This window comes from Chlorocebus sabaeus, chromosome 2 (genome assembly GCF_047675955.1).
Source record: "Chlorocebus sabaeus isolate Y175 chromosome 2, mChlSab1.0.hap1, whole genome shotgun sequence".
Lineage (NCBI taxonomy): Eukaryota > Metazoa > Chordata > Mammalia > Primates > Cercopithecidae > Chlorocebus > Chlorocebus sabaeus.
The window spans coordinates 38967471-38992838 of NC_132905.1; the positions used below are offsets into that span (position 1 = coordinate 38967471).

At 44.5% G+C, this 25368-nt stretch overlaps 1 protein-coding gene across 2 annotated transcripts in view; it reads left to right on the forward strand.

Moving 5' to 3' along the window:
• EFCAB8 (EF-hand calcium binding domain 8) overlaps positions 1–25368 on the forward strand; it is a 102766-nt gene that overhangs the window by 72050 nt on the left and 5348 nt on the right. The window contains exons 21-25 of one of the 2 annotated variants that reach the window (XM_037982882.2): positions 1929–2097; positions 16818–16947; positions 18167–18371; positions 18452–18550; positions 19482–20181. In XM_037982882.2, the coding sequence (XP_037838810.2) occupies positions 1929–2097; positions 16818–16947; positions 18167–18371; positions 18452–18550; positions 19482–19955 (1077 nt within the window). In that variant the 3' untranslated portion in view covers positions 19956–20181. Of the gene's footprint in view, positions 1–1928; positions 2098–16817; positions 16948–18166; positions 18372–18451; positions 18551–19481; positions 20182–25368 lie in introns of those variants that run through there. The other variant, XM_073007901.1, reaches the window with a different exon arrangement.

Here is a 25368-nt window from a genome sequence, read left to right on the forward strand (position 1 = left end):
TACTTTCTATAGAGTTAGAAAGTAGATTAGTGGTTTCCTGAGGCTAGGGGAGGGAGTTGGGGGAATTGGCTGGTGACTACTGGGTAAAGAGTTTCTTTCTGGGGTGATGAAATGGTCTAAAATAGGATGTGGTGGTGGTTGTACAACTCTGAATATACCAAAAACCATTGAATGAGCACTTTAAATTGGTAAATTATATGTGAATTATGTTCAATATAGTTGTGTTTAGATATCTGTAAAAATGATGGTGCAAATATTCTTTTTCACAAACCTTTTTTGTTGTTGTTTATAGTTGTTTATTTGCACATCTAGTAATTTGTCCCAAGGAAAGAGTATGTGAAAGAACGTAAGCCATTTTAAGGCCTTTCATGTATGCTACAAAATTGCACTCCAGAAGGTTTATACAGTTTTGCATTTCATTAACCTGTTTTGTTTTATCTTTGACAATCTAAAGAATTTATTAGTAGTATTCGTCTGAGGATCCTCTAGATCTATCAGAGTGTCTTTCTTATAGAAGACATTCAACAAATAAATGTCCTAAGTGAGCAAAACATTTTTGGTTGATTTTTAGGTGCAAATGGTTTCTTTTGATTTTAATTAAGATGCCTTTGTTTATTAGTGATACTGACATCTTTTCTTATTCTATTGGCTTTGTATAACTTTGTGAATTGTCTCTTCACGTCCTTTGCCTACTTTTCTATCGTGGTAACTATCTTTTATAAATGTTGTATAATTAGTTAAAAATATATTAGGCTGAGCATGGTGGATCATGCCTGTAATCCCAGTTCTCTGGGAGGCCAAGGTAGACGGATCTCTTGAGCCTAAGAGTTCGAGACCAGCCTGGGCAATATAGTGAGACCCCATCTCTAAAAAAAATAAATAAATAAAAATAAAAATATATGAAAAGATTAACTAATTGTCTATCATATGGATTATAAATATCCCCCCAAATTTGTCACTTGCTTGTTAATTTTATTTATGATGATTTAAAAATTACAATATATTTTTTGGTGTTCAAGTCTGTTTTCTCATTGTGATATTTTCATTTGCCTATCACTTTCTTAGAGAAAAGATAAACATTGATTCATTCTTTTGTAGGTGTTTTATGATTTCATTGAAAATAAAATATTCAATGCATCTAGTATTTATTTTGTTGTAGGATAAAAGATAACAACATAGGTTTCTCTTACAGTTCATCAGGTATCCCACTACTGTTTATTGAGTCATGTTTTCTGTTACCACTTTTACTATATACCAAAGTTTTACGTACATTCGGGTTGGTTTCTGAGCTTTCTATTGTCTTCCATTGCTTTGTTTAAAATTTAAAGTTTATTTTTCTGACTTTCCATACTTGAATATGGTCGAATAAGTCCCCCTTTATTAATCTTGTTTTATTTAAAAATGGTCATTTTCACTAATTTTCCAGTTCAGTAGTTTTATTCTCTCAATGTAATGTGATTTATCACCCCATTGCTCACTCTATTCATCTCCCAATGGCCAACTAAAAACCTTTAGAAGACTGAGGCTCTTGCCCTGGCCCCATCACTTTCTAGCTATGTGGGCTTAGTCTAGTTATTGAACATGTCTGACTCTCACTTTTCTCCTCTGTAAGTCAGTGAGAATTATATATTTCCTATAAGGTTATGAGGTTCAAATGGAATAATGTGTATATAGGCACTTGGTAAACAATGTGGTCATATGCAAGTGCTTTTTATGGTTTTACCTAAGGGGCCACTGAGGGCCAGAGAAGTGTCGGGACCTATGTAAGGTCACAAGTAAGTTCATGTGGAACACATCTAGAACTAGAACCCTAGCCAGTGTCCCAGGGCCCTTCCAGCTGGGCTCTGCTGCCTGCAGTCCTAGATGCCTTCTGATTAGCGTATGTAGTGGTCTTGGTATAAGTGTTTCTCCTGTACTGTCCCCTATAGGTTGTGGCTGGCCATACCATTTCCCTGGTTCCCCCCACGCTCCTGATTACCTGGAAGGGCCATTTGGATAGTGTGGCAGACATCCTGTATGTGGACAACTTCCAGTTGGTTATCAGCGCTGGCCAGGACCGGGACGTCAAGGCTTGGAAACTCTCCGGTGATGCCATTGGTATGGGTCCTGCTGAAGCTCAGCCATCCCCATGGCCCTTCTTTTCTCTGTCCCTGTCTGAACATAAGCTGGTATGAACTTTGTACTCTATGGGGAGGGACTCTCAGGCCACAACAAATGCCTTTGCTTAAATAATATTACAGTCTGCCCAATTGTCTGTTCAGCAAATGGTCCTTCCATCCATTCACCCATTCACCCAATATTATTCACCTATGTATATTTTGCAAATCATATATCTGATAAGGCATATTCCTTTCTCTTTTAAAAAATAAACTTAATTGTTGCATTGTATATTAAAAAAAACCCCATACAAACTCGAAGGGTTCAGCTTGGTGAATTTTGACAAAGTAAACACATTCCCACATAGCCACCGTTCATGTCAAGAAACAATTAGGGCCAGGTGTGATGGCTCACTCCTCTAATCCCAACACTTTTTTGTCCCCTTTTCCTCCTGTGCTGTCTTCCTTTTTTTTTTTTTTTTTTTTTTTTTTTTTTGTAGTGCCCTGTCTCTACTAAAAATACAAAAATTAGCTGGGCATGGTGGTGCATTCCTGTAATTCCAGCTACTTGAGAGGCTGAGGCAGGAGAATCATTTGAACCTGGTAGGCAGAGGTTGCAGTGAGCCGAGATCATGCCACTGCACTCCAGCCTGGGCAACAGAGTGAGACTCCGTCTAAAAAAAGAAAAAAAAAAAAAAAGAATTAAAAGTGACTTATGTACCACCATTACAGTATTACAGCATTCTGTATTTTTCTGTGTACATTTATCAGAAAGTTTTGTATTTTCATATGCTTTCGTGTTCCTGCCTAGCATTCTTTTGTTTCAACTTGAAGGGGTCCCTTTAGCATTTATTTAAAGGCAGGTCTAATGGTGATGAACTCCTCTTGTTTTTATTTATCTGGGAAAAGTTTTATTTTTCCTTCATTTTTAAAGGACAACTTTCCTGGATATAGTATTTTTGGATGAGATTTTTTGTTGTTTTTATTTTTTATTTTTATTATTATTTATTTATTTTTTTGTGACAGAGTCTCACTCTGTCACCTAGGCTGGAATGCAGTGGTGTGATCTTGGCTTACTGCAAGCTCCACCTCCTGGATTCATGCCATTCTCCTGCCTCAGCCTCCTGACTAGCTGGGCCTACAGGCACCCACCACCACGCCCGGCTAATTTTTTGTATTTGTAGTAGAGATGGGGTTTCACTGTGTTCGCCAGGATGGTCTCGATCTCCTGACCTCATGATCTGCCTGCCTCAGCCTCCCAAAGTGCTGGGATTACAGCACTGCACCTGGCCGAGTTTTTGTTCTTTTTATAATGTGTCTCCTTGTGAATTACTTTGACTTTATCCTAGTTGGAATCCCTTGAGCTTCTTAAATATAGGTTTCTTTTCCTTTTTAAGATTTGAAACATTTTCAGCCATTATTTACTAAAATAAGCTTTTTGTCCCTTTCTCTCTCTCTCTCTCTCTCCTCCTTCTGGTACTACCATAATGCATATATTGTCCATTTGACGATGTCTCATAAATCCCTTAGGCTTTCTTTACTCTTTAAAATTCTTTTTTCTTTTTGCTTCTTTGACTGGATATCTTCAAGTCTGCTGATTTTTCCTTCTGCTTGATCAAGTCTACTGTAGATGACCTTTGAATTCAATTATTTTATTTTTCATCTTTGGCTCTAGAATTTTTTTTTTTTTTCTTTCTTCGAGATGGGGTCTTGCTCTGCCACCCAGGCTTGAGTGCAGTGACACGAATTCAGCTCACTGAAGCCTTGACCTCCCAGTCTCAAGTGATCTTCCCACCTCAGCCTCCTGAGTAGCTGGGACTACAAGTGCATGCCATCACGCCTGGCTAATTTTTTGTATTGTTTGTAGAGACAGGGTTTCACCATGTTGCCCAGGCTGGCCTTGAATTCCTGAGCTCAAGTGATCCGCCCGCCTAAGCTTCCCAAAGTGTTGGGATTATAGTTGTGGGCCACCATGGCTGGCCTCTGTTTGGTTCTTTTCTATATTTTCTGGGTCCTCACTAGTATTCTCATTTTGTTCATGTATTGTTTCTGAGCTTGTTGAGCATTTTTATCATGGTTACTTAGAATTCTTTGTCAAATAATTCATATACCTCAATTTCTTTAGCGGCAGTTTCTGGAGTTTTATTTTGTTCCTTTGGGCCACGCATCCCTATTTTTTAGTGTGCTTTGTAACTTTATATTGGGATGCATGCATTTGTAAAAATCAGCCATCTTTCCCAGTCTTTATATACTGGCTTCATTCAGGGAAAATTCTGTACCAGTCAGCTTGGCTAAAGATCCTGGGGGCCTCTCAAATCTTTTTTGTGGATACTTTCATGGGACTTATGCATGTAAATTTGCAATTTACATGCATAAGTTTATTTTTTTTAGGAGACCATTATCTCTTGCTCCCTCTGGTGTCTGTTTGGAGTACTGCAAGTTCTCTAGTGCTGCTACAAGCTTCCTCCAGGCCTCTAGAATATGCTGGGTCCTTCAATAGTCTGAGAGAGGCAAGACAGAAACCAGTCTCTTGGGTACCTCTCAAAGGCTAACAAAGGCTAACACTGGATATATATGCTCCAAATCTGCTTCCTCAGGGAGAAGCTGGAAGTTGGGTTATTTTCCCTACTCATTCCTCAGGGCGGCAGGAGGGACTCTGATAGTGAGTGTATGCTAGTCTAAATTGTCACCTTTGTTCTTAGTAGCCCAGTCTGGTGCCCCTTCCTGTCAGTGCTTAGATTCAGGCAAGACAGAAACTGGTTCATCATGCAGCCCTCTGAAAAGTCTGCATGTTAGATGTATATCTCAGTCTTTCCCTCCCAGGGAGAAGCTGGAAGCTGGGGGTTCCTTCCCAATCTGCTTCACTGAGCCAGGAGGAGGGATTACAAGTGAGCACCATGAATTTTCCTACTGGCTTCAGTGCAGCTGGTGTGTGTGTGTGTGTGTGTGTGTGTGTGTGTGTGTGTGTTTGTTTGTTTTGCATTCATCTGGGATGAGTGGTCCTGGTTTCTGGTCCATGTACTGTTGTTCAGTCAGTGTCTCCATAAGGGGAAGGAGGTGCTGGATCTTCCTATTCTACCATCTTGCTGATGTCACCCATTTTTTGTATCTTTCAAAGACATCTTTGACTATCCCCTAAATATAATATCTAGTGGTTTTTTTAGAAGCTTGATTGTTTTAAAAATCAGATTTTTGAAGTGTAATTTACATCCAATAAAAGCACGTTTTAAAAGTATATAGTTCTATGAGGTTTCATGAATGCATAGAATTGTGTAATTGGTATCACAATCAAGACATAGACATTACCCCAAAAAGCGACCTCATGTCTCCTCATAGTAAACTCTATTTCCTTCTCCTAACCCCTGGCAGCCATTGATCTGTTTTGTCTCTATAGTTTTGCCTTTTCCAGATTATCATAAATGGAAACATACACATGTAGCTGAGTGAAATTCTAACTTTCACTTAGCCTAATCAATTTTAGATTCATCTGTGTCATTGAATGTATCAGTAGTTTGTTCTTTTTATTGCTGAGTATTATTCCACTGTATGGCTCTGTCATAGTTTGTTAATCCATTCACCAGTTATAGGACATTTGGGTCATTGTCAGTTTTGGGTGATTATGAATGAAGCTGTTTTAAACATTGTTTTCGTTTCTGTTGGGTAAGTATTTAGAAGCAGAACGACTGGGTTGTATGGTTAAGTGTGTTGAAACTTTATGAGAAACGACCAAACTGTTTTGCATTTCTACCTCTGCGTCTTCATCAACATTTGGTGTTTGATCTGTTATTATTTTAAATTTTAATAATCTATGATTATAGCATGAGATTTCAATACTCTTCTCTCAATAATTTATAAAACAACTCTACAGAAAATCATTAATGATATAGAATACTTGAATAACACTATCAAACAATTTTACTTAATTGACATTTATAGATCACTTCATTCATAAACAAAATAAACATTATTATTATTATTATTATTTTGAGATGGAGTCTCGCTCTGTCGCCAGGCTGGAGTGCAGTGGCGCAATCTCGGCTCACTGCAACCTCCGCCTCCCGGGTTCACGCCATTCTCTTGCCTCAGCCTCCTGAGTTGCTAGGACTACAGGTGAGCGCCACGACACCCAGATAATTTTTTTTTTTTGGAATTTTAGTAGAGATGGGATTTCACCATGTTGGCCAGAATGGTCTCGATCTCTTGACCTCATGATCCACCTGCCTCGGCTTCCCAAAGTGCTGGGATTACAGGCGTGAGCCACCGCGCCTGGCCAACATTATTTTTAAGTGCACACAGAACATTAATTCAAACAGACCATATTCTGGGCAACAAAACAAATCTCAATAATTTCAAAAGGATTTATGCCATACAGAGTATGTTCTCTGATCCCAGTGAAACTGAATTATAAATCAAAAACAGAAATATCTTTGAAATATCCCTAAATATTTGGAAGCTAAATGACACACTTCTAAATAACCCATGGGCCAAAAAAGAAATCCAGAGGGAAATTAGAAAACATTTTGAACTGAATGAAAATGAAAATATAACATTTCAAAATTTATGAGATGCCACAAAAAACAGTAGTAAGGGGGAAATTTATAACACTAAATTCCTATACTAGAAGGAAAAAAGTTCAAATCACTAGCCTCAACTTCCACATTAAGAAACTAGAAAGAGGCCTGGTGCAGTGGCTCACGACTTTGGGAGGCAGGTGGGGGGATCATTTGAACCCAGGAGTTCAAGACCAGCCTGGGCAACATAACGAGACCCCATCTCAATGAAAGAAAGAAAAGAAAGAAAGAAAGAAGGAAAGAAGAAGGAAAGAAAGAAAGAGCAAGTTGAACCCAAAGTAAATAGAAGAAAGGAAATAATAAAGATTAGAATGGAAATCGATGAAACAGAAAAGTAAAAAATAATAGGGAAAATCAATGAAGCCAGAAGCTGATTCTTTGAAAAGATCAATTAAATTGATAAACCTCCAGCTAGACTGGGCAGGAAAAAGAGACAGAAGACACAAATTACCAATATCAGGAGTAAGTGGGATGACATCACTACTGATTCTACAGATATTAAAAGGATAACAATGAAATACTATAGCCGGGCGCGGTGGCTCAAGCCTGTAATCCCAGCACTTTGGGAGGCCGAGACGGGTGGATCACGAGGTTAGGAGATCAAGACCATCCTGGCTAACCCGGTGAAACCCCGTCTCTACTAAAAAATACAAAAATCTAGCCGGGCGAGGTGGCGGGTGCCTGTAGTCCCAGCTACTCGGGAGTCTTGAGGCCGGAGAATGGCGTGAACCCGGGAGGCGGAGCTTGCAGTGAGCTGAGATCCGGCCACTGCACTCCAGCCTGGGGGACAGAGCGAGACTCCGCCTCAAAAAAAAAAAAAAAAAAAAGAAATACTATAAACAACTTTATACAATAAATTTGGCAACTTATATGAAATAAACTCCTTGAAAGACACAAACTACTAAAGCTTACACAAGAAGAAGCAGATAACCCAAATATCCTTATATCAAAGAAATTAAATTTGTAGTTTAAAACGCTCTTCAAAAAGATATCTCCAGGCCTAAATGGCTTCCCTGGTGAATTTTACCAAATATTTGAAGGAGAAATAATATAAGTTCTACAGAAACTCTTCCAGAAAGTTGAAAAGGATACAATACTTCCCAACTCATGAGGCAACATAGTACCAAAACCTGACTAAGACATTATAAGAAGAAAGTGAAAAAGAAAAGAAAAGGAAAGAAAGAAAGAAACAAACAATTGATTAATATCCCTCATAAGCATAAATGCAAAATATCTTAACAAAACTTTTGCAGATAAAATCCAGCAATATATAAGAAGGGTAATATATCATGATCAAATAGGGTTTACCCCAGATATACAAGGTTGGTTTAATATTTGAAAATCAATATAATTTATTATATTAATAAACAAAGTGAAAAACTGTGTGATTATCTTGATATAATAAAGTCATTTGACAAAATTCAATATCCATTTCTGATAAAAACATTTAGCAAAATAGAAAAAAACTTCCTCAACCTGAGGAAGTGCATCTGTGAAAAAACCTAAAACTAACTTCACACCTAATGGTGAAAGGCTGAGTACTTTTCCCTGATCAGGAACAAGACATGCCACTTCAATTCAAAGTTACACTAGAAGTGTAGAGGGCAGTTAGAGAAGGAAAAAAAAGGCATTCAGATTGGAAAGGAAGAAATAAAACTTTTTATTTGTAGTTGACTAATTGTCTATGTAGAAAATCCAGTGGATTTTACTAAAAAGAGTTAGTAAGGAGTTTAACAAGGTTGCAGGATACAAAATCAGTATAAAAAATCAATTGTATTTCTATATACTAGCAATGAACAGTCAGAAATTGAAGTAAAAGATACATTTACGATAACATAAAACATATGAAATACCAAGATATGTAAGTACACAGAAAAGTACTACAAAACATTGCTGAGACAAAGTATAGAAGATTTACTGTTAATGGGTAGAAGACTCTCTGATTAAGAATAAAATTATCTCCAAATTAATTTGTAGGTTAACTGAAATACCAATCAATATCCCAGAAGAATTTTTGTAGAAATTGACACACTGATTCTAAAATTTATATAAACCAGTCAAAATAGCTTTGGCAAAGGAAACTAAGATGAAGGGCTAACATTGCCTGATTTCAAGACTTATTGTGAAGCCATGGTAATCAAGACAGTGTGGTAATGGCATAGAGACAGACAAATAGATCAATGGAATGGCACAGAAAGTCCAGAGATACACCCATACATATACGGACATCTGTTTCCGACAAAAGTGCAAAGGCAATTCAGTGGAGAAAAGACAGACTTAAAGCAACGAACTTGGATCCACACTTCACACCACATACAAAAAGCAGTTCAAAATGGGCTGTGCATGGTGGTTCATGCCTGTAATCCAAGCACTTTGGGAGGCTGAGGTGGGAAGATCACTTGAGGCCAGGAGTTCGAGACCAGCCTGACCAACATGAGAAGACCCCCATCTGCTAAACATACAAAAAATTAGCCAGGCATGGTGGTACCGGCCTGCAATCCCAGCTACCCAGGAGGCTGAAGCACGAGAATGGCTTGAACCTGGGAGGTGGAGGCTGCAGTGAGCCAAGATCACGCCACTGTACTACAGCCTGGGCGACAAAGCAAGACTCTGTCTCAAAAAAACAAAACAAACAAAAACAATTCAAAATGGATCATAGAACTAAAGGCAAAAGTTAAAACTAAAACTTCTAGAAGAAATCATGGCAGAAAACCTTTGTGACCTTGGTTTAGGCAAAGATTGTTTGGATGCAACACCAGTAGAGCACAATTAATAAAATATCAAGTTAGTAACAGTTTATCAAACTTAAAAACTTCTGCTCTTCAAAAGGCATTGTTAAGAGAAGAGAAAGATAAACCACAGACTGGGAGAAGATATTTGCAAATCCTATATCTGATAAAGCTCCTATTTAGAATATATGAACTCTCAGAACTCAATAAGGAAACAAATAATACAATAAAAACATTGGAAAAAGGTTTGGATAGACCAAAAATTTGAAGAAGCTTCACTGTAAGAATTAAAGAGGAAACACGAAGGACAGCTCGACAGTCAGCAGGGACAGGTTTATTTTAAATAAACCTGAGAGGGGCGGCTGGCTGAGTTAGGTTAGAGCCACACTCTCTTACAGACTAAGAGTTTTTAAGGATTCAGGGTGGGAGAGTTTATCAGAGGCTTGGACTGCTTCTGTGTCTTTTTGTTGTGCTTATCTGGGAGGGAGAGGTGTGTGTCTGTTCCCCTACATCTTTCTGCAGCTGCAGGCATATCCCCTCTGCTTTTAGCTTTCCTATCTTAGTGCACCTGAAGGGAAAGGAATGTGCTTATTAAGGCCTACTGTTTTACTGGGGCCCATTGTATGAGGGTGAAGTTTAGCAGTTACCCAAGAGACTTTCCCCTGACCTCCCTCTGTGCCGGAGCTGTCTTACCAGTGTTTTACTGCCTGCTCTTTCTGTCTGCTTGTAGTTAGAAGTGATTTCCTTGAAATGCATGAGGCTAGAAAGGGAGCTGGAACTTAAAGTGGTGGTGTTTGTCCGCCGTGACGGTGCTCCTGCTCTGTCATTCACCAGAGAAAATATATAGAAGCATGGAAAGCAATGCTCAATATTTATTCATTAGAAGAGACATACTAATTAAAACCGCTATAAGATACCATTTATCTTATTAGAATGGCTGAAATTAAACAATATTGATCATACTAAGATGGTATATGAAGGAGCTGAAACTCTCCTGCATGGCTAATGGGAACGAATAATGGTACAACTGCTTTGGAAAGCATTTTGGCAGTTTCTTAATAAAGTTAAATGTGCCCCTATGATATGAGTCAGCTGTTCCACTTCTATGAAAGCATATGCCCGGGTAAAGACTACATACATAAATGTTCACAGCAGTATTTTTTATTTTTTATTTTATTTATTTATTTATTTTTGAGATGGAGTCTCGCTCTGTCGCCCAGGCTGGAGTACAGAGGCTGGATCTCAGCTCACTGCAAGCTCCGCCTCCTGGGTTTATGCCATTCTCCTGCCTCAGCCTCCTGAGTAGCTGCGACTACAGGCGCCCGCCACCTCGCCCGGCTAGTTTTTTGTATTTTTTAGTAGAGACGGGGTTTCACCGTGTTAGCCAGGATGGTCTCGATCTCCTGACCTGATGATCTGCCCGTCTCGGCCTCCCACAGTGCTGGGATTACAGGTGTGAGCCACCGCGCCTGGCCAGCAGTATTTTTTTGTAACAGCCCCAAACTAGAAACAATTCAAATGTCCATCAATAGTTGAGTTATAAACTATGGTTTATGGAATATCACTCAGCAATAAAACAGAATGAAGAATTGATATGTTATATAATGTGGTTGGATCTCAAAATAATTATGCTTAGTGAGAGAAGCCAAACAAAAACCTGTACATATGGTATGATTTATTTTTTCCCAACCATTTACATCTGCATCTATTTATATAAAATTTTAGGAAATGCAAACAAATTTATAGTGTGACAGCAGATAACTGGGTGTTTGGGGATTAGGGGCCAATGAGGGTTAGAAGGGTGAGAGCTCAAAGAAGCAGGAAGAAGCTTTTGCAGGTGATGGGTATGTACACATTAAATAGAAACTGGTTACTGCATGTCAGTTATACTTCAATGAAACTGTTAAAAATAGTCATCCTACTAGGTTTATAGTGGTATCTTACTAATGATTTTAATTTGCATTCCTCTAGTGACTAATGATGTTGAAATATTTTCTTGCACTTATTAAAGTTTTTTGCCCATTTTAAAATTGGGTATTTTTAAGTTGTAGGAGTTATTTATATATTATGGATATTAACCTCTTATCAGGGATATGATTTTCAAATACTTTCTCCCATCCTGTAAGCTTCTTTTTCATTGGGTTCGTTGTTGATTGTGGTTTTTATTTGTTTGTTTGTTTGTTTGTTTGTTTTGAAATGGAGGTTCGCTCTTGTTACCCAGGCTGGAGTGCAATGGTGCGATCTCAGCTCACTGCAACCTTCACCTCCCTGGTTCAAGCAATTCTCCTGCCTCAGCCTCCCGAGTAGCTGGGATTACAGGCACCCACCACCACACCCATCTAATTTTTATATTTTTAGTGGAGACGGGGTTTCATCATTTTGTCCAGGCTGGTCTCGAACTGCTGACCTCAGGTGATCGACCTGCCTTGACCTCTCAAAGTGCTGTGATTATAGGTGTGAGCCACCACACCCAGCCTGATTATGTTTTTTGATACATAGAAGTTTTCACGTTTAATGTCTATTTTTGCTTTCATTGCCTGTTTTTTAGTGTCGTATCATTGGCCTAATCCAATGTTATGAAGCTTTCCTTCCATATTTTTTTCTAGGAGTTTTTACAATTTTGGGTATTATGTTTAGGTATTTAATTCATTTTGAGTTCATTTTTGTATATGGTGTAAAATAAGGGTCCAGTTTTACTCTTTTGCATGTGGCAATTTGGTTTTCCCAGAACCATTTGTTGTAGAGACTGTCTTTCCCAACTGAGTGGTCTTGGCACTTTTGTTGAATATCATTTGGCTACATATGTGAGGCTTTGTTTTTTTATTTTATTTTATTTTTTTGAGACAGAGTCTTGCTCTGTCGTCCAGGCTAGAGTGCAGTGGCGCGATCTTGGTTCACTGCAAGCTCCGCCTCCCAGGTTCACACCATTCTCCTGCCTCAGCCTCCTGAGTAGTTGGGACTACAGGCGCCTGCCACCACACCTGGCTATTTTTTTTTTTTTTTTTTTTTTTTTTTTAGTAGAGACAGGGTTTCACCGTGTTAGCCAGGATGGTCTTGATCTCCTGACCTCATGATCTGCCTGCCTTGGCCTCTCAAAGTGCTGGGATTAGAGGCTTGAGCCACTGCGCCCGGCCGAGGCTTTATGTTCTATTCCATTGGTTTATATGTCTGTTTTTATGCCGGTACCACACTGTCTTGATTACTGTAGCTTTGTAATATGTTTTAAAATTAGAACGTAGATGTTTTTGTTCTCGAAGAAATTTTTGCTTACATTAAAATTACAAAGATATTCTCTTAGATTTCCCTCTAGAAACTAGAGATTTTGGCTTTGAATTTAGGTCTATGATCTATCTTCAATTGATTGTTGTGTAGAGAGGATGTTTTGTCTATTTCCAGTTAGCCAAGAGAGTTAAAAAAAAATCATAAATAGGTGTTGAATTCTGTCAAATGCTTTTTCTGCTTCTACTGTGATAATCATATAGCTTTTGTCCTTTATCCTGTTGATGTGGTAAATTACATTTTTTGAATTTTGAATTCAAACCTGCATTCCTGGAGTAAACCCCACTTAGTCAAGATGTATTATTCTTTTAATATATTGTTGAATTCTATTTTACTCCTTAATGGAACTTTATTGTGTTATGGCCAGGAACCCTTCAGTGCCTAAAACCTTCTTGGTCCTGGACATCTATCCTCCCATGAGTAGAGTGGCCAATGGGAATTCAAAATACCATTTTACTTTGGTTTTCTTGGTTTTGCCTTAAAAATGCAGCATTTTTCTGGTAAGTGGAGATAGAGCCATGTGATTTTGCCTAAGGCAGGCCCCTCCCTTTCCCTAAAGCCAAACCCGGATCTTACCCTAGCAGGCCATTAGAGACAAGAACACAAGCGAAAAACAGAATGGCTCCTCCAAGTGCATTTATAACAAGTGATCCCTGCTGGGCTCAGTGGGTCACACCTGTGATCCCAGTACTCTGGGAGACCAAGGTGGGAAGATCACATAAGCACAGGAGTTTGAGACCAGCATGGGCAACAACGTGAGACCCTGTCTCTACAAAAAATTTAAAACTTAGCTGGGCATGGAAGTGCGCACCTGTAGTCCCAGTGACTCAGGAGGCTGAGGCAGGAGGATCGCTGGAGCCCAGGAGTTCGAGGCTGCAGTGAGTTATGACTGTGCTGCTGTACTCCAGCCTGGGGAATAGAACAAGATCTTGTCTCAAAAAATAAAAATAAAAAAAATAAAATAAAACAAATGATGTAAAAAACATGCCCTCTCAGTATTTGAGAGTCCATCCTGTTTGGATTAGCAAATGTTCTATTCTTGAGGAAACCCCAAGAAGGGCTTGAGAAGGGGGCTGGGAGCCTTCCCCACCTCCAAACAGCAAGCATATATCTTCTGTTCCATGTCCTGAGCGAAGGTATAGGTGGCCTCCAACCCAACTGGAATAAAGGCCCTGCCTCACATGTGCAAATGCTGCCTGCCCATGTAAGGGAGAGAAAATGCTGTTTCTCTATTTTTCATTAAAAACAACCCTTTCAGCCCATCTCTGTTCTTATATTTGTGTGCCTCTTTTAAACAGTGTATAATTGAGTCTTATTTTTTTCATCCTGAAAATCTTTACCTTTTAATTGAATATTTACTTCATTTAAATATCAGCAATTACTTACATAGTTGGTTTGAAGTGTATCATCTTGCTATTTATTCTTTCTGTTTATCCTATCCTTGGTTTCTTTTTTCTTCCTTTTCTTATTTCTTTTGGGTTAATCAAATATTTTAAAAATCATTGTTGTGTGTGCTCTATTTGCTCTTTAAATGGCATCTTTTGTACTGTTCTTTTAGTGATTACCTTAGACATTATATGTATTCTTGACCTAGTGCTACTCCCTGTGCAAGAATCTTACATCCTCCCCATGTTTATGTTATTATTATATATTTTATTTCTACATATGTTGTGTCTTCCTATAAGACATTGTTGTTATTATTTCTTTCAGCAGTCAATTTCCTTTTATGGTTATTGACATATTTACCATTTCTGGTGCTCTTCAATCTTGAAATTCTAGGATTCTGTCTGCAATTGTTTTCCTTTAGTCTGAAGAACTTCCTATTTCTTATAGTGTTATCTGCCACTAATAAATTCTCAGATTGATAATTTTCAGATCAAATTTTCCAATCAATGAAAATATCTTTATTTTGCCATAAAATTTAAGACTATTTTACTGGGTATAGAATTCTCAGCTGGCAGTTTCTTTTCTTTCAGCATTTAACATACTCATTCAATGGTCTTCTGGTGTTCATATTTTCTGTTGAAAAGTCAGTTGCAAGTTGCTTCTTTGAAGGTAATTTGTCTTTTTTTCCTCTGGCTGCTTTTGGTTTTCAGCAGTTTGACTATGATATGCCTAAGTGTGGTAGTGTTTGTATTTATTCTGCTTGGAGTTCACTGATCTTTTAAATCTAGAGGTTGATGTCTTTCATCAGTTTTGAAAAGCATTCAGATATTATCTCTTCACTATTATTTCTGCATTATTCTCTCTCCTCTCATTGTGGGGGTACTAACTATATGTGTGCTAGACTATTTGACTTTGTCTCGTAGGTCTCTCATGCCTTTTTTTTTTTTCATTTTTTTTTTCAAGCTCTGAATTCCACACTGTTTTTTTGCTGACCTGCCTTCCAGTTCACGAACCCTATCCTCTTCTGTATGCAGCTTGCTATTAAATCTATTGAATTAGTTCTTAATTTTAGATTTGTTTTGTTTTGTTTTGTTTTGTTTTGTTTTTGAGACAGAGTCTTGCTCTGTCGCCCAGGCTGGAGTGCAGTGGCTGGATCACAGCTCACTGCAAGCTCCACCTCCCGGGTTTATGCCATTCTCCTCCCTCAGCCTCCCGAGTAGCTGGGACTACAGGCGCCCGCCACCTCGCCCGGCTAGCTTTTTTGTATTTTTTAGTAGAGACGGGGTTTCACTGTGTTAGCCAGGATGGTCTCAATCTCCTGACCTCGTGATCCGCCCGTCTTGGCCTCCCAAAGTGCTAGGATTACAGGCTTGAGCCACCGTGCCTGGCTAGATTTTTTTTTTAGTTTTAGAATGTCCATTTGATTCTTTTCTATAGATTGCAATTCTTCTTTTCCACCATTTTATTCAATTTTCTTTAATTTTATTTAACATTATTTGTAACAGTTATTTAAAGTTTTAATCTGCTAACTCCAATGTCTGAATCTTCTGGAGGGTCCACTTCTAATGCCTATTTCTTCTCTTGATTATTGGTTTTATTTGCCTTTTCAAATGTCATATATACAAAATAAAATTTTAAAAAATCCAACACTTTTCTGGGCTTGTATAAATGGACTGTAAAGACTTTAGCTGATATTATTTCCCCCAGAGCATTTGCTCTTTCCTCTGTATAGGGCTGAGCATCTCCATCAAGTTGGGGATTGAACTGGGTTGGGGCTGAGTAGCAGCTTTAGGAGGACTCAGTTTGCCTCTGTGTTCAGTTGTCTCAAGGATGAAATCTGTGTCTGTTTCAGGCTCCTCTTTCAGTGGGACTCTGTTTCCCAATGATCTCATTCTGCTTTTCTATACCAGCACCTACAACCCCAGCCTCCCTGGTGCTCGGCAAATGTCCTAACAAGAAAAACAGCTGTGCATTCAGGCGAGATTTATTAATCATGCCAGCCACAGTGGATGTCAGAAGCTCTGCTGGTCTCTGTCTCTCTAAGCCAAGTCTGATTCTCATTCAGCCTGTGTGTAGACTCAGGAGTGCCCCCGAGACAAGAAAGCAGCTCCCACTCTGAGCTTTTCTTGGGAAAACTTGTCCCTTACTGTCATTTTAGTTCACCTGGCCCTCTGCTTCTATTGCTCTCCAGTGATTTTTTTTTTTTTTTTTAATGATTTTGTACCTATCTGTTTTATTTTTCTTAACTTTAAAAATCCTGCAGCAGGAGAATGGCCTGCTACTCACTATTCTCTGCCCAGGAGCAGGACTTAATTCTGTTTTCACTGTCTACTTTTTACTCCAGCCCCATTCCTTCCCCCACCACCCCCAATCTCATATCTGATGGGTGTCTGACCGTTTTATGCCATTGCCATTTTACACACAAGCTACCTGAAGCCCGACTGAGGATCATTCAGTCACTGCCATAGTACTCTCCCCATCTCAGTTCACATGTGGAGCAGGATACTTTAGGCCTGAGCTCCAAGTGTGTCCTAGGGCTTCTGTCTGGCTCATCCACATATTTGTGGAGTACATATTTGTGGTGGCATATGTCACCATATGCTTGGCATATGGTGGGCACTCAACATTTGAGTGGGTGTGGGGGCTGAGGGTAGGGGTTGCTAGCTGACCCTTGAAGGTAGAGGATAAGGGGCAGAGGGCTTGGAGGAGGGGAGTATGCCAGTTGTGGTTCTGAGCAGTGTCTGGTCAAATCACAGGAACATTTGGCCTGAGTGTGTGGAAAAGACTACAGGATGCCTGTGATGGTCCTCATGAAAACAGAGCAAGCTTAGAGGAAGAGGGCGGCTCCACTGGCACCACCCAGAAGGCCTTCCATCTGGAACTGCAGTGAGTGAGCACAGCTGCTTGATCTTCTCTGGCCTGAGGAGGGAGAGGCTGTGAGTCTTCCCAGGTCCCAGGAAGCCTCTGCCTGGGTTGGGTAGAGCTAGACATGGGTGAGGAGGACCCTCAGAAGGCCAGAGGCTTGAGAGTTGCAGGCAACTCTACTCCACAGTGGCAGCTATGGCTGGAGAGCCCAGGCCCTGTTTTAGCCCAGCTCAGCTGAAAGGTTGAGCGGTGAAAGGGGAAAATACAAAAACCCAAGTGCTTGGATGGGGCCCTGTCCCCCAGCCGTGCCCAGATTTGCTAGAGCTGACTTCCCTGCAGAGGTCATTGCTGCATGGCCAGAGTCCCTGGCAGAGGAGTGCTCAGGCCCAAGGCCCTGATCCTGAGTGGACATTTGTGTTATTTCCCTGATCTGCAGGGAACATCAGGCTGCTGGCTACTTGTTCCTCCCCCGGCAGTTTCATCTCCTACCCACTCCATCCACTCCATCCTTATTCCTGACCAAGTCTCCAGTAATTCTGGTTCATTCAAGAAAATGTGTATTGAGATCCTACTGACTGCCAGACCTTGTGCTAGGTTCTAGAGATACAAGACATCCAGACACAGTCCTGCTTCAGAGAACTCACAGTTTACTTGGGGAGGTGGACATGCAGACTCATGGCTGCAGTTTTATGTGATAAGTAATGAGAGTATTAGGAACAGGGATGGCTCAGAGGACAATCTATGTGATTGAGTGGATCAAGTAAGGAAGGCTGCATAGGAGAGGTGATTTTAGAGTTGGGTTTTGACATTTAAGTAGGAGTCTGTCAGGTACCCACAGAATCTTTGTGGCTCCGGTGCTGCCATCAAAGCATACATCTTGACAGTGCTGTGGAGGGACATCAAACAAGGCAAAGGCAGGGTTTCCCTGGGGCAGGGGGCAGACATGTTTGAATAGTCCACAAGGGGAGGTCCAGATAAAGCCAGACGGGGTGTCAGGTCTGCATGGTGGAGAGGACAGAGTGGTGGGAGAGTGGCAGGACTTGCTGGGCCGGCTGCATCGATCCAGGATTTGCAAATTCCATACTTGCTCAGTGGTGGGCTCTGGGAATTTGCCCTGGGGGAGGGATGGAAGTTTGGAAAGGATCAGGCCCAGGAAAGGGAGAGCCTTTCAGGGTTTCTGGGAGGGTCACCCTGCCTTGTGGTGGGAGGACATCTTGTGAAGAAAAGCCCCCCACACTAGGGAGCAGCGGGATCTGGCTGAGGCCCTGATATACCAGCGGCGAGAGCAGGCGGCGCTGATGGCCCTCCTGCATGGGAAGGCAGATAAGGAGACAGAAGCTTGGGCCAGGCTGCAGAAGATGGCCCTGATGTCCCCATGGGCTGGAGAGCGCCCCCTGGAAGACACTGAGGACAGCTGGAGCAAGTGGGAGTCCAGGGACAAGCAGGTGAGGCTGGGAGGGGAGCACAGGGAGGGGTGCAGGGACACCCAACTCACAGGCTTCACTCTTGGGCGTGGCTCCTGCAGGTGAGCAAAGTCTTGGGAGCGGCGTATAAGCCCAAGGAACGCTTGCGGAATACCAGGTTCCTGTCCATGAGGGTGCCGTATGGCTGGATGAAGCAGCAGGTGAGGCGGGATGGGGCGGCTCCCCAGGAGGCTGGGTCAGGGAATCCCATGTCCACTGGCAGCCACCCTTGTGCCCACACAGCCCTTCAGTGGGGGTGGACGGGAGCATTTGTCCTTTAACAGGATTCTGGGCCATGGACAGTTCTGGGATGAGACTGATGTGTCTGGTTTGTTTGCCAATGCCCTGGCTGAGGTCACTGGCGCAGCTTTTGTCTTTGAAAACAAGCCTCAAGGGCCTGTGGGACAAGGTCCCCCTTGGGCAGGGCCCCTGTCTATAGCCTCCAAGCATTTCCTATGGTCTGTGGCTGTCCATTTGCTGGTTAGCATATTTCCCACCTGTGTCCCCACTACCGTGGTGCTCAAACAGCAGAGCAGGGTGTCGTGCCAGGCCTGTAGTAAGAGACAGGATAAATGGAAGGAGTGGCTCTCCACTGGGGACAGAAAGGAGCAGGGGATGTTCCAAAGAGCAGATTAGAGCTCCAGATTTGAGATCCCAGCCTCTCCCAGCCTTTCTGTCCTTATCTGCCATGGGAGATAACACTGAAGGCCATGTCTCTGCAGGGCCCCCTGTCCCGGGCTGGGGAGAGGCTGGTGTGAGGTGGATTGCTCCAAGGAGCTCTTTGCACCTGGGCCTCACCCAGGGTCCAGCTCGAGGCCTCATTCGCAGAAGTGGACAGTCTCCTCGCCAGCTCACAGGGTCGTCAGAAGCACCATAATTGGGTGGAGAGCAGGGCTGGGTGCCTGGCCTGGTGCAGGGTGGTTGCATGGGTCTGCAGACAACAGTGGTTAGTGGCAACCGCAGTCCTCTGGACATGCCTTCTTGGCATGGGAAGACCTCAGGGCACCTCCTTCCTGCAAGTCTACTCTTGATCCTGGGTGTCCCTGGCTCCACCTGGTGCCCCGTTCCTGCTCCCCACTCTGTTCCCTGCAGATCTCGCCTCAGGTCTACCAAAGCCTGCACTTCAATGATCTGATGCCCACCCAGCAGCCCGACTTCCTGACCAGCAGGGGCCCAGACCAGCAGGACCAGCACATCCGCCTGGTAGCCCACGATGTCCAGAAGGACCTGGTGCCCAGCAGGGAGCAGGCTGTGCTGGATACCATGGACAGCACGCCTGCAGCCACCTCCTCCCCATCTTCCTTGTTATCTGTCACCGCCTCAGCCTCCAGGCTGCTGGACTCCAGCTTGCCTGCCTTCCTGAGGCCCCAGTTCTCTTTCTTGCTGCGGCCCCAGTCGGCCTCCACGGCCCATTCCACCCCCTCGGTCCCATCCCCAGTGTCCAAGTCCACCCTGCAGAGGTCAGCAACCCCCAAGCACATTGTCTCCTCCCTCGAGCGGCCCCCAAGGCCTCTGAAGGCCACCTTCATGTCCTCTGTGAAGGAGGGCTCCCATGTCAGGTTCTGAGGTGCTCTGCCATCTTCTCTAGTCCTGCAGCAGGGCCACCAGGCCCATGGCGGGCCTGCATGTCCCTGGCTTATTCTCTACCAGACCCAGAGGATGTGGCTCTTCCCCCGGCCGCCCCACTTGCCTCTCTGGGGAAGTCCACCTGTCTCCTAATCTTATCTTCTCTCTGGCCCTGCACAGAGCCCTGGGGCAGAAAATAAATGTTCTCAGCTGTGGGCGTTCACAGGCGATGAGGTCGGGCTGTGTGTTCCTTGCCCACTTAGGTCCCTCCTTATCTGAGACCGTTCACATCCCCTGGCCCTGGCAGAGGCAGAGAGGAGAGTCCCTCTCCAAGGACACCTGGGCGTGGCTGGTTGGCTTGGAAACTTGGTTCAGCCTCATTGCAAGAGTGAGGCCTGGCAGCCATCTGGTGAGGGTCATGGCTGTTTTTCTTCTGCCCCTGCTGTCTGTCAGTCTTCCCTCATCATCAAACACTCCATCCCAAGCACCCTTTTCTATCCTGTGTGCAGAGAGGGCTGGAAGCACGGTGGACAGCACCCCTCGTGGCTCTGCCGCTATCTGGCTGTGGAGTCCCATGTGTCCTTCCGCTCTGGCCCAGAGTCACCTGTCCAGACCTCTGCTGGGCCGTCAGCCCTCTCGGCAGCTGGAGACCCCATTCTGGGGCATGTGGGGTCTTCTGGACACGTCACCTGCGGCCTGAAGGGAGCCGGGGCTGCCCGCCGCTGCTGAGCAAGGAGGAGGTGGGCTATAGGCTTGGGGTTCTTGGGGGATCTGTCTGTCCCAGTGTCCCCACAGACCCTCCTGCCCAGTCCGAGGCTCAGGCCTGAGGGGCACATGTGTCCTTTCTCATCTCTCTCTTTCTCCTTCCATCTCCCTTTACACTTTGCAGCGGTGGAAACACGGGCTCTGCCACCACTCTGCTGGCAGGTGTTTTGGTTTCTTTCGTTGTTTCTGAGAAGGAGTCTCACTCTGTCACCCAGGCTGGAGTGCAGTGGCGTGATCTCGGCTCACTGCAACCTCTGCCTCCCAGGTTCGAGGGATTCTCCTGTCTCAGCCTCTCGAGTAGCTGGGATTACAGGCATGCGCCACCACACCCAGCTGATTTTTGTATTTTCAGTAGAGATGGGGTTTCGCCATGTTGGCCAGGCTGGTCTCGAACTCCTGATCCCAAATGATCCGCCCACTTTGGCCTCCCAAAGTGCTGGAATTACAGGCGTGAGCCACCGCGCCCAGTCTGCTGGGAGTTTCTGGGTCACCTGTGCCTCCTTCCTGGGATCACTGCATCCTCTCCTGTGTGAAGAAACTACCATCTGAGCCCTCCCCGCTTGTTTCTTGCATTAAGGAGTCAGGGGCACCCAGGAGCCAGACATTTTTGAGGCCAAAATCCATCTGCAGGTTGTATCCCAATTACCGTCTCTATCCGTTTCCTAGTGCTCCTGGAACAAAAGTACCATACTTGATGTCTTAAAACAACAGAAACTTATTGTCTCAGCTCTGGAGGCTGGAGGTCAAGGTGCCAGCTTGGAAGAGGCTGCGGCTTACGTGTCAGTAGCTTCCCAGTAAACCCGCCCAGCAGCCCTTGTTGATTTTCACTTTCACAGCAAACACCTATTAAGTGCCTTCTAATCTAGAAAACTCTTCCTTACGGTGGAGCTGAAAAAGGCGTCTGTCTGGGGCTGAGGGGAGGCTGCTGTCTGGGCCACAGAGGATCATGGCCTGTGTCCCTAGGAGGAGGTGCTGGGGATCAGACACCTTTGCGCTCGGGGTTGGGAGCACAGGTTAAGGGGCCCTGCCCAGGCCACGCAGACCCCACGCAGTGCCTCCCGTGGCCTTCCCCTCATACCACCTCCCCTGGGAAGGGGCTTCTCATTTTAGACCTCTGCCTTTGCATCCTAGGGCTTCTGGATGCCCCTAGAAGTTGGTAACAGAGCACCACACACAGGGGCCTTCAAGCACCAGACATTAATTTTTTCACAGTTCTGGAGGCCAGAAGCCCAAAATCAAGGTGTCAACAGGGCACCTTAAACCTGGTGGGGGAGGACCCTTCCTTGCCTCTTCCAGCTTCTGGTGTTTGCTGGTAATCCTTGCTTGGTGTTACTTGGCTTAGAGATTCATTCCCCGTCCCCCTCCTCACTCTGCCTCCATTGTCATACGACCATCTCCGTCATGGGTCTCCATGATCCCTCCCTCCCTCTTTCTCTCTTTCCCGCCCTCCCTTCCTTCCTCCCACCCTCCCTCCCTCCCTTCTTCTCTTCCTTCCTTCTCCCCCCCTTCTCCTTCTTCTCCTTCTTCTTCTTCCTCTTCTTCCTCTTCTCCTTCTTCTCCCCCCTCCTCCCCCCTCCTCCCCCTTCCCTCCTCCTCCTCCTTTCCCTCCTCCTCCCTTTCTCCTTCTCTCTTCTTTCTTCTTCTTCTTCCCTCCCTCCTCTTCTTCTCCCCTCCCTCCTCTTCTTCTCCTTTTCCTTTGAGCCAGGGTCTCACTCTGTCACCAAGGTGGAGTAGAGTGGTGTGATGATCATAGCTCACTGCAGCCTCAACCCCCCAGGCTCTAGAGATCCTTCCACCTCAGCCTCCCAAATAGCTGAGATCACAGGTGCACACCACTATGCCTGGCTACTTTTTAGAATTTTTTGTAGAGGCCGAGCGCAGTGGCTCATGCCTGTAATCCCAGCACTTTGGGAGGCCGAGGTGGGTGGATCACCTGAGGTCAGGAGTTTGAGACCAGCCTGGCCAATATGGCGAAACCCTGTCTCTACTAAAAATACAATAATTAGTTGGGCATGGTAGTGCATGCCTGTAATCCCAGTCACTTGGGAGGCTGAGACAGGAGAATTGCTTGAATCTGGGAGGCAGAGGTTGCAGTGAGCCTAGGTTGTGCCACTGTACTCCAGCCTGGGCAACAGAGCAAGACTCTGTCTCAAAAAAATAAAAAAATAAATGAATATTTTTGTAGATACTAGATCTTGCTGTGTTGCCCAGGCTGGTCTCAAACTCCTGGGCTCAAGGGATCCTCCTGCCTCAGACTCCCAAAGTGCTGGGATTACAGGCATGAGCCACTGCACCCGACCACAATGTCTTCTCCTAAGGACACCAGGCATATAGGGTTAAGGGCCTGCCCTACCCTAGTATGACTTCATCTTAACTGATGACTTCTGCAACGACCCTATTTCCAAATCAGGCCACATTCTGGGGTACTGGGCCTGAGGGCTTCAACGTATCTTTTTGGAGGATGCAGGTCAACCCATAACAGCCCCCGAGGTTGGGGAGCGGAAGAGTGTGGCTACACTGAAGATTTTCCCAGTTTCTTTTTTCTTTTTTTTACTTTTGAGATAGAGTCTCACTCTTGCCCAGGCTGGAGTGCAGTGGTGCAATCTCGGCTCACTGCAACCTCCGCCTCCCATGTTCAAGCGATTCTCCTGCTTCAGCCTCCCAAGTAACTGGGATTACAGGCATGCAGCACCATGCCAGGCTAATTTTTGTATTTTTAGTAGAGATGGGGTTTCACCATGTGGGCCAGGCTGGTGTTGAACCCCTGACCTCTGGTGACCCACCCACCTTGGCCTCCCAAGGGGCTGGGATTATAGGCATGAGCCACCAGGCCCGGACAATTTTCCTAGTTTCTAGAGCTTTCTTTCAGCTTTGTAACTGATGCTGTCCTCTTAAATCCCAGTTGTTCTCCCAGAAAATTTCAGCTAGAGTCCCGCAAACCAATGATGAACTCTAAGTTACCTGCCACCTCCCCACTGACCCAGGGACCGGCGTTTCCGCGCCAGGCACGAAATGGGGTGGCTGTGCTCGATCCCTCTCTTCCACCCTCACCAGATTTCCCTCGTTGACTTATCCCAGAAGGAGTGGGCTTGAACTCTTTTTCCCTTCTGCAAAAGGATGGAATTCCCAGCATTCCTTCTTTCCCAAAGTTGAAGGAAGTGAGAGATAACCTTTATTAGACACGTTCCAAGTGTCAGGCCCCGAATCAGATACTAAAAGTGCATTTAATCCTCACAGCATTCCATGAGGTGGGTGCTGATATTACCTCATTTTGCAGAGAAAGAAACAGAGGCTCAGAGAGGTGAAGTCGCTTGCCCACGATCACGCCAGGAAGTGGGGGAGTCGGTGTTTGAACGCTGGCCAGGCTCAGCTGCTTTGAGTGTAACTGCTGGGCTGTCCCAGATAACTCAGCCCCCACAAAGTTATGTCCAGTGGAGTTGGCTTTGGGGCCTGTCCTGGGCTCTGGCCTTGCTCCCTGGGAAGGAAAGACCCCTGGTCCCTCCTGACTGTCCTGTCCTGGTGTCTGTCCAGTTTAGCCCAGCCTGCGAAGGGCTTGGTGACCTTGGCCACCACTCGAGGTGGGAGGGGAGTGTCCCTGCCAAAGTCTCATTGGCTGATCCCAGAAATCAGCCTCATTTTATCAAGGTGCCCAGCTGATGTGCCCAGGCCTGGTTGCCAGCGCCTCAGGGTCCTGCCACTCCGTTGCTGAGCCCTGGTGTAGTCTGTGCAGGTTTGGAAAGTGAGTTGTGGGCCGGGGCAGGGGCGCAGCTGGGATTGGAAAGGAAAGGCAGGACAGGCAGGGCCTGAGGTGGCCGTGGGCTCTCTCGAGGGGGATAAGTGAGGTGCTTCTCACCAGTCCACACTCTATTTCCAAAACCCTCTCCTGCCCATGAGCTCACTTGAGCTGGACAACAGTCTTCTTAGGCATTTGCCCCATTTGACAGCAGGGCAAACTGAGGCTCAACGAGGAGTAAGGTTTCACAACTAGAAACTGGTAGAGCTAGGATTCGAACCCAGGGTTTTCTGAGCTAAAGCCCTCGATCCTTCCATTACATCGTGCTCTGCACAGCATCTCAGGTAGAGAACTCAGGAAGTGGGGAGGTGTGTGGATAAACTGGTGAAAAGGCCTGAGACCAGGCCTAGGGCTGGCCCCTCCTCTGCCCAGAGGAAGGACATGGGGGAAGGACACTGGGGCTGGGGAGTCGGGGAGACAGGGGTGGTAGCTACCAGGCTTCGGGGAATTTTCTTAGAGGCCTCTGCATAACCCTGACCTGGAGGGTGATTCAGGGTTTCCTTCAGAGACCCATGATCCTGACACGGGGCCACCTGGCTGGACAGCATGAACCAGGACAGGCCAACCTGTCCCCAGTCCCCCGATTCTGGGACTCCTCAAACCTCTCCTCAGTGCACCCAGGCCCATTACAATAACCTTCTGTGACCCACCCTTGAAGGGGTCAGTTGACCCTAATGCATCCTATCCCTGCCCAGTGCTACTTGCGCCATGAAGACAAAACCCATTTGGGCAAAGCAGAGTCAAACTTTATTTGTTGATCAAGGAATGGGGAACAGGAGCTCCTGCTCAAAGCACCTTCTCCCTAAGGCATAGGGCAAAGGGGAATTTTAAGGGCTTTTAGGGCAGGTAAGTGGA